The sequence below is a fragment of the Bolinopsis microptera genome, chromosome 9 (assembly GCF_026151205.1).
Source record: "Bolinopsis microptera isolate Bmic1 chromosome 9, MBARI_Bmic_1.0, whole genome shotgun sequence".
NCBI lineage: Eukaryota > Metazoa > Ctenophora > Tentaculata > Lobata > Bolinopsidae > Bolinopsis > Bolinopsis microptera.
The window spans coordinates 15,323,776-15,332,237 of record NC_087080.1 but is presented as its reverse complement, the minus strand read 5'-3'; the positions used below and the strand labels follow the sequence as shown (position 1 = coordinate 15,332,237).

At 40.7% G+C, this 8,462-nt stretch overlaps 1 protein-coding gene across 1 annotated transcript; it reads right to left on the bottom strand.

Moving 5' to 3' along the window:
• Nucleotides 1–281: 281 nt before the first annotated feature.
• Nucleotides 282–3,325, bottom strand: LOC134820732 (geranylgeranyl transferase type-1 subunit beta-like). The gene is made up of 6 exons (XM_063831310.1): nucleotides 3,113–3,325; nucleotides 2,855–2,980; nucleotides 2,309–2,420; nucleotides 2,042–2,168; nucleotides 1,563–1,907; nucleotides 282–1,278 (listed from the first exon to the last, which is right to left on the bottom strand). Exons 1-6 carry the CDS (start codon nucleotides 3,300–3,302, stop codon nucleotides 1,108–1,110), a joined length of 1,071 nt encoding a protein of 356 aa, XP_063687380.1. The 5' UTR covers nucleotides 3,303–3,325; the 3' UTR covers nucleotides 282–1,107.
• Between the last annotated feature and the right edge of the window lie 5,137 nt (nucleotides 3,326–8,462).

Below are 8,462 nucleotides of genomic sequence, written 5' to 3'. Positions count from 1 at the left end.
AATACAGATCTATCGATGCATTTAATAATTTCCGAAATTGTTAGAGGAAACAGTAACCAACGATATGTGCGTGGAAATAATGGATCTCGTTCGGTCCGGATATTGAATGCTGATGGTCTTAAAATAGCGGATGGTCTTATAATAGCGGATGGTCATTTAGGCTTGGTTACTTTATTGCTGTAATTAAGTTATTGACAGGTCTGGTAGAGAAATAAACAAGTTTTGTTAAATAATGTGCACATTCATTTGGCTTATTTATTAAACTCATTAAATCCAGCATCAACAAGAAATTATTACATAACCATAATAATACACATAGATTAATATTTTAACTCCAAATGCATAAATCACTTGGGGTTAATTAAAACTCAATAATATATCAGGCGCAGGCTGCATTCTTTCATTTCTTATTTGAAACTTTCTTTGGTGCACTTTACAGCGCGACGTTTGTCCTTTATTTATTTTCAAGGATCAGATTTCTAAGTCATGAGACAAGGAGAAAACTTGGTTTTATTTATTTATTCATTAAAACTAAAACTTTACTAACTACTCTAATCAAAACTACTCTAAGTTAAATCTGCTTAGTTTTAGATACTTTCATTCTGCATGTTAATATGACTTTTAAATCATTTGAAGCAGGAGTTTGTTATCTCAAAATTCTTAACAAATCAGTTTTATTTCTTAAATCACCCTTAGCGTTGGAACAAAAGATAAAGGCAATATTGGAACATGGCCAAGTTCAATCACGAGAATTTCTCATTAGATTTATACTGTTGAAACCAGAAAATCAGCAAATGGGTACAAACGTAAGGTTAGTCAAACGATTTTAGCAGGAAGGATTTAAGAAACTGAAAATATTTACACTTACAAAATAAAGTTCAGGCAACAGCAATAATTTAAGTTGCCCTGATTTAGTTAAAGTTCAATAGATCAACTACCCTTTACAAACTGATAAATAATAAATATGTACAAAACTGTAGAATTATTTGTCTCTTTGAGCCTCAAAACTTCTTCAAATAGAAAATTTAGCCGATCAGCAGCAAACATATCACACAACATAGCACCTCAACACTACAATATCAAAAATAAGTCCGCAATTTCACCAAGCTAAGAGGTACACAGAGATTGCCAGTTCCGGTAAGCCCTCATACTGATGTTAAGGGCAGGATGGACCTCAACCTCACCCGAGATAACAAACATTCCAGCAATTCCAAAGTAGCTGTGTAGTGGGTCGGGGAGGTAGCCTGGCCATTTACTGAACCCACCCATGTAGCGATCCTGGAGGGTAAAGCTCATTAACATTCTATCAAGTTTGAGACATGAAGTGTCAGGTCGATAAAGGTCTAATTCTTGTTCAAGTGTAGAGTACATTTATTTCGAAGATCGCCTAGAGAGTGAGTAAATTTATATCTATAGCACATAAAATTTTACTGCAACTGACAAGCAGCAGAAAATAAATGCGTGGAAATTATAAATTATACTAACAACTCTGTGAAGAATTTCTGACTTGCAAACAGAGTACCTATTGTCAAAGCTTAAAAATTAAAGTCACTAATATTTACCTGAGTAGTCATAAGAAAGGAGAAGTTACACTCCTTATTAATGAACTCCTGGACACCGAGCAGAGTAAGACTTGCTCCCAACCAGAAGCTGTAGCAAGTGTCTACTGGTTTGTTAGGGCGACCGTTAAATCCACTCTGTTGTCTGTTCAGACACCAGTAAATTAGCCGGCTCCTGTTTTCTTCTGACATGTCCTCTAGTTTCCCCATTAATTGTAAAGCAGCGAGTGCACAGAAGGTGGAGCCGCCGTGTGATTCTCTGCCAAGGTTTTGAGCGAATCCTCCCTCGTAGGACTGAATTGAGAAGAGGAAATTTGCTGCCTTCTCCACGTCCATCCCCCTCCAGTCCTGAAGTGGATCTTTATTAGACCTCATGTTTAACTAATTAAAACAAGATTAACAATTAACATTTGAATATGGTATCTATCTCAGATAGACTCTTCAAGGAAAGCATTACAATTGTAAGTTTTTAAACAACTTACGTTCAAAAAGTAACTAATGCAAGCAGCGCAATAGACAAATCTCGCATCTGATTCTGTCCCAAAGGAGATACATTGATAAGAGCCGCTGTCCAGTTGTAAGGTTTTGAGTCCTTGTACAATGGCATCCCTATGAATTACAAACGTTCAGTTTAGATCAGATACAGTTTACACTGATGCAATATGTTTTTTAAATCATAAAAGTTACATGAATTAAAAACAATTCTACCAGAAGAAATGAGTTTTAGTTTAAGAATCTATTTTTCTAACCTGTCAATGCCTGATAAGTCATCTCCAAGAATTATTAGAGAGCACAAAGCAACGTAAGTCATAGCTATGTGTCCGTAATTAGCGTCAACTGATTCGGGTAGGGAATCTGTAGCTGAAATACTGAAGATAATACAAGTGATAAACATGCTCTATAATTTAAGAAGTAAATTTAATGACAAACGAGTTGATTCAAATACTAACTGTTCTGGAGCAATAGTGAAATGTGTTTTATTTTGATGGCAACTTCTGGGAAGGGAGTCAAGTAAATTATTTGCATTATAAACCTTGTGTGGCCAAGACAAAGAGAGTAAATATTTCTTAAATATTTCTTGAAATTGTATTTCTTTCAATTTTTATAAAAATGTGGGGTAAATGTGTCAAAATGTATTTGTTTTTATTTTACGAAGACTGTGAAATGTTCACAGCTGTGATATTGTAGGAATAAGGAAGACTCTTTTTAGAAGTTATGATGATGCAGATGTTAATGTGAGTATTCTTGAATTGATTTGATGATTGAAATATGTTTCACTTACAATTATTACTTACCATAAAATCCACATCTAGAATAGCCATGCTTATCATCAGGCTTTATTTGAAGTGAGTAAATCCAAGCTACAAGTTCTCCCTTTCTCTTGTCATTGATGTCATCAATTGCCCCAATCAGATCCAATGCTGAAAAATATTTCAGATTGATTTACAAATATTTGATAACATACATTAAAAAGCGGGAAAATCAGAAACAACAGACAACGGTAGATTATTTAAGTTGATAAAGAACTCAAGTGAGGTACACTAGCAACTTACCACTGAGAGAAAAGTAAAGCAAAGTTAAACGTGATGAGTCATGACTCTGATAAGCTTGTGGCAGGAGATTAAGCATCTGTTTAAAAAACTTGGTGTGCTTGTCTTTCAAGAGGTGTTTGGGCATCTCCTCTCTTTTTTCCTGTACATCATCATCTTCTTCTGTTTGAGTAATCTGATCTACATCAGACATTATAACACTACCACAAATATATTGTTATAATTTTACAGTTGAATGGAGTGAAAGTTGTAACATAAACATTCTGGGAGAATGTTTGGGATTTGTTACAAAGATGATTTTAAAAGCAGAGGTGACAAAAATAGAGTAATAGTAAAAATAAATCTATACAGTTACATAATTGAAACAACAATGGCCCCTTATTGTAGGCTGTTTTAATACTTTCAACACTTCTACATAACAAATAATTTGAGTTCAGGGATGGCAGAAAATAATGTAATCGGAAGGGCGACAACATGAACGAGGTGGAATGTCAAGCTTGGTCTAGTCAAGAACAAGGCGACAGCATGATTTATGATTGTGCTCTGCCAATTGCATCACTTGATTAATTTGTTGTATATAGGGGGGGGGGGGGTGTCATGTCCGTCTATGTCCGCCTATGTCCTGTCCTTTTTGGATTCTATGAGACAACGGACGTGTTTTTTGGGACATTGGCGGACACGGACGGACATTGGCGGACTCGGACGGACATTGGCGGACTCGGACGGACATAGGCGGACCCGGACGGACATAGGCGGACTCGGACGGACATTGGTGGACATTAGCGGACATTAGCGGACAAACATTTTGAGAATTTTTCGCAACTTGTATTATAATCTAGTACAAAACAAACGACTTATTAATCACACTAAATCTATTAATAGCTTTAACTTATTGGGGGGGGGGTGTCATGTCCGTCTATGTCCGCCTATGTCCTGTCCTTTTTGGATTCTATGAGACAACGGACGTGTTTTTTGGGACATTGGCGGACACGGACGGACATTGGCGGACTCGGACGGACATTGGCGGACTCGGACGGACATTGGCGGACCCGGACGGACATTTGCGGACTTGGATGGACATTGGTGGACATTAGCGGATATTGGTGGACATTAGCGGACAAAAATTTTGAGGACTGAAGAGTACTGAAGAGTACTGAAGAGTACTGAGGAGGATGGCTGAGAAGGATGGCTGAGGAGGATGGCTGAGGAGGATGACTGAGGAGGATGACTGAGGAGGATGACTGAGAGGGAGGAGAAGGATCAGGAAGACCCAGGAGGAGGAGGACCCAGAAGGAGGACCTAGGAGGAGGAGGAGGAGAACTGAGGAGGATGACTGAGGAGGAGGAGGACTCAGGAGGAGGACTGAGGAGGACTGAGAAGGAGGAGGACTGAGGAGGATGGCTGAGGAGGATGACTGAGAGGGAGGAGGAGGAGGAAGAGGACTGAGGAGGAGGAGGAGGAGAAGGACTGAGGAGGAGAAGGAGGACCCAGGAGGAGGAGGACCCAGGAGGAGGAGGACCCAGGAGGAGGACCCAGGAAAAGGCCCCAGGAGGAGGATCTGGGAAGGAGGAGAACTGTTGAGGACTGATGAGGAGGACTGAGGACGAGGAGGAGGAGTAGGAGGAGGACTGAGGAGGGGAGGAGGAAGAGGACTGGGGAGGATCAGGAAGACCCAGGAGGACCCAGGAGGAGGAGGAGGACTGAGGAGGACTGAGGAGGAAGACTGACGATGACTGAGAAGGAGGAGGACTGAGGAGTACTGAGGAGGATGGCTGAGGAGGATGGCTGGGGAGGATGGCTGAGGAGGATGACTGAGGAGGATGACTGAGAGGGAGGAGGAGGAGGACTCAGGAGGAGGACTCAGAAGGAAGAGGAGGAGGACTCAGGAGGAGGACTCAGGAGGAGGACTTAGGAGAAATGAGAAGGAGGACTGAGGAGAACTGAGGAGGAGGAGGAGGAGGAGGAGGACTGAATAGGAGGAGGACTCAGGAGGAGGAGGAGGACTGGGGAGGAGAAGGACTGTTGAGGACTGATGAGGAGGACTGAGGACGAGGAGGAGGAGTAGGAGGAGGACTGAGGAGGGGAGGAGGAAGAGGACTGAGGAAGATCAGGAAGACCTAGGGGGAGGAGGAGGAAGAGTAGGAGGAGGAAGCATCTAAATTTCTAAATGTTATTTCCATTTTTGTCCGTTTTTGTCCATTTTTGTCCGTTTTTGTCCGCTCTATTTTTTGTCCGTTTTGAAAATATAGGGTACCGAACGGACAAAAAACATGATCCCCTATAACAGCAAAAATTGAACATTTTATTTAGCAATTTAGGTGTCCATTAATGTCCGCCTATGTCCGCCTATGTCCGCCTATGTCCGTCTATGTCCGCCTATGTCCGCCTATGTCCGCCTATGTCCGTCTATGTCCGCCTATGTCCTGTCCTTTTTGGATTCTATGAGACAAGCGGACATAGACGGACGTGACACCCCCCCCCTATATAATATTGTTTGAATTACCTTCTCTTTTTACAGCAGTAAAAACAGACTTTGAAGAAGAGGACGAATGAAGTTGTGAGTGTAGAATTTACATCACAGCAGTGGCGTAACGTTGCTCCCCCCCCCCCCCCCCCACTGAAAAAACGCCCCCCTGTTGGCACCCCCTCCCCTTTTGGTGCCCCTCCCTAAAATTGAACAAATTAGGTGATTATAGAGGATATGCCGGTAAAATCTCTAAAAAAGTGTTTCTAGAGCAAAAAGTTAAGTTTTTCAAAATTGCCCCACATTCAAAGAACGATTTTGCTCCACCCCCCCCCCCCCCCCCCCCCCCCCCCCCCCCCCCCCCCCCCCCCCCCCGGCCCCCCAAAGATGGGACCCCCCTGCACAGTGGGGTCAGCGGGGCCCTTCATTACGCCGCTGCATCACAGAGAGTTCTCTTTAGCGTGTGAAATTTTTTGCCATTGTGGTCGTGTTTGGCTTTCTGGTTTGCGGCAGGATGAAGGCAACCGTTAACATTTGACTACAAGACACCTCGGAACGTTATCAAGCAGGAACTTGAAACACTAAAACCCTGTATTGGAGGGGTTTTTGAGGATGCTGTTGAGCAGAATCGGTCTACCAACACTTTTCAGGAAAACAAACTCATCCGAACTAGCGTTTCGTGTGGGTTCAAAACGCTTCCAGGCCGCCGATTCCTTGCCCCATCCGAGTTAGTTGTCGATCCTTCTACTACACTATCCAATTAGCAGTTAAGAATAAAAAGCGACACAGAATGGGCATTATATTTTCATGAATTGATATAAACTTGTTTATTCTGTAAAATGTGTTGTAAGTTTCTTATTTCAAAATTTCTCGTTTCATTGACATCGCAAAAATAGAAAACAATGCTTTCGAGTCCTGGACAGATGTAACTGATAGATATAAGGTTCTTTATGATATGAGTGGTGAACAATCTTGTAATGTTATCTCACAAGTCTGAATGAGGTTGCACTCTAATACGTTTCAGGAAAACAATCATAAACTTAATATGTATGTATTCCAAATTTGTATTCCTTTAAGGTTCCAGCAAAGCACAAATACCGATACTAATACACAAGTACCAATACTATACAAACCTTAGCAAGCTAGGGGGACGATTCCAAGTTTTTCAGAGACCCTCAAGAAGAACGACATGATCAATTGTCATTGACCTGATAAACTGGATTCCAACGATAATCCTAATGAAAGCCAGAACACTGTTACCAATACAAAAAGCCGCAGCTTACCGGCCACTTGTAAATTTTGATGTCAATGCTAAGGCTTACTTAATGAATTTATATCCGGAAAAAAAGGTTTAATTATATTTTAATTTCAAATTAAATAATAAAATAAAATTTATAAAATTCCATGTTCATAATTTTCATTCAAACAATATTATACAAAGTCAATTTAATAATATTTTTATTTAATTATTAATATTCGATCCATCATACTGCATACGCTTGTAGCGCGATGCACTAGTGGGCCATGCTGCGCGTCAAATTAATGCTTCTTCGTCAAATATTTTTTTTTCGTAAATTAATTCTTTGCAAGATTGTAGCTATGCATTACTGGGTTGACGGATGTTACTCGTCTAAATTTCTTCGAATTAGCCCGCGCCACTTTCTTCTCGATGGCACATGCTACGGCGCTGTGCTATGCATTATACAAAATGCTCCTCTTCCTTGCAAAATCTTAACAATGTGTTACCAGACGTGTTTAATTTATCTTTATTTGCCCTTTTCGAGCTTCTTGCATATAAGTGCAAAGCAATAAACTAGCAAGTTATGTAAATCAATCCACAATCCATTGCTAATTAGCTGTGACATGTGTGATGTGAAGGATACGGTACGCCAATCCCTTTGCGCGGCGCTTTTTTCGAGCTTCTTACATATATACATTTATATACGTAAGAAAATCGAAAATAGACTAGCAAGCCTGGCAAACCTTGTAGGTTTATAACCTACCAGGACGCGCGCCGAGTTGGACTCATCGACGCGGTAATATTTGGAACAAATCTTTTACGAGTTATATCACCCGTTACACGTTAGGGCAAACCTTAACCTGAACTAAAGTTAATATTGAACATGAAGTTCTAGTTGGACTCGTCGACGGCCAACATTTAAGTTTGGGACGAATATTTTAAGAGTTTTACTCTCCAGGAAACCCTACTGAATACTGGCTGGGGTAGTGCCAGTGGGGCGGCTTAATTCCAAAAGGAAAAGAGTTTGGAGATAGCGATAGATACTTCCGGTTTTTTGCAAAATTTTCGTCTCGTAAAAATGATTTTTTTTTCAGGGGAAATTTATTACTATATAAGTTATTTCAATAAATAAAAGTTTCATTTTAATAAAAAAAGTTTCATTTTAATAAAAAAAAGTTTCATTTTAATAAAAAAAAGTTTAATTTTAATAAAAAAAAGTTTCATTTCAATTTAAAAAAATTAAATAAAAGCTTGCAACTTTAACTTTGCAGATTCATAATCATGTCCCCTGGTTGGCTGAATTGTGTTACGTGAAGCTGGAATGCGTTACGCGTGCAATAAGCTTAAGCGGGCGCTCGAACACGCTGTGAAGACGCAACAGTAAGGTTTGCCATTTGCTGGGTCGTAAATTCATGCTCCATCTCCATTCTCCAATTTCTTTGTTCGGCTTCGCATGCACCCTTGTCATACGTTGTATGACCCGCCGCGCACGAAGTGCGCGGCTCCCCCTGTAGCGTCGAAGACGCTTCACTATAGTGAAGCGACCGTGGGGGTCACCACGTGATACAAATGCACCCTCCATCTCCGCCGGCCCGATGAGATGATGAGTCAGGAGTCGGGCAACGTCTGGCCGTCTGACAACAATTTCT

Bases quoted from the DNA above. Each gene is read 5' to 3' on its own strand.
- LOC134820732 (XM_063831310.1), bottom strand. From the start codon at position 3,302: ATGTCTGATGTAGATCAGATTACTCAAACAGAAGAAGATGATGATGTA. The intron at 2,981-3,112 runs GTAAGTTGCTAG...AATATTTTTCAG, and splicing joins GCTTTACTTTTCTCTCAGTG to CATTGGATCTGATTGGGGCA. The intron at 1,908-2,041 runs GTAAGTTGTTTA...GATCCACTTCAG, and splicing joins GCATTAGTTACTTTTTGAAC to GACTGGAGGGGGATGGACGT.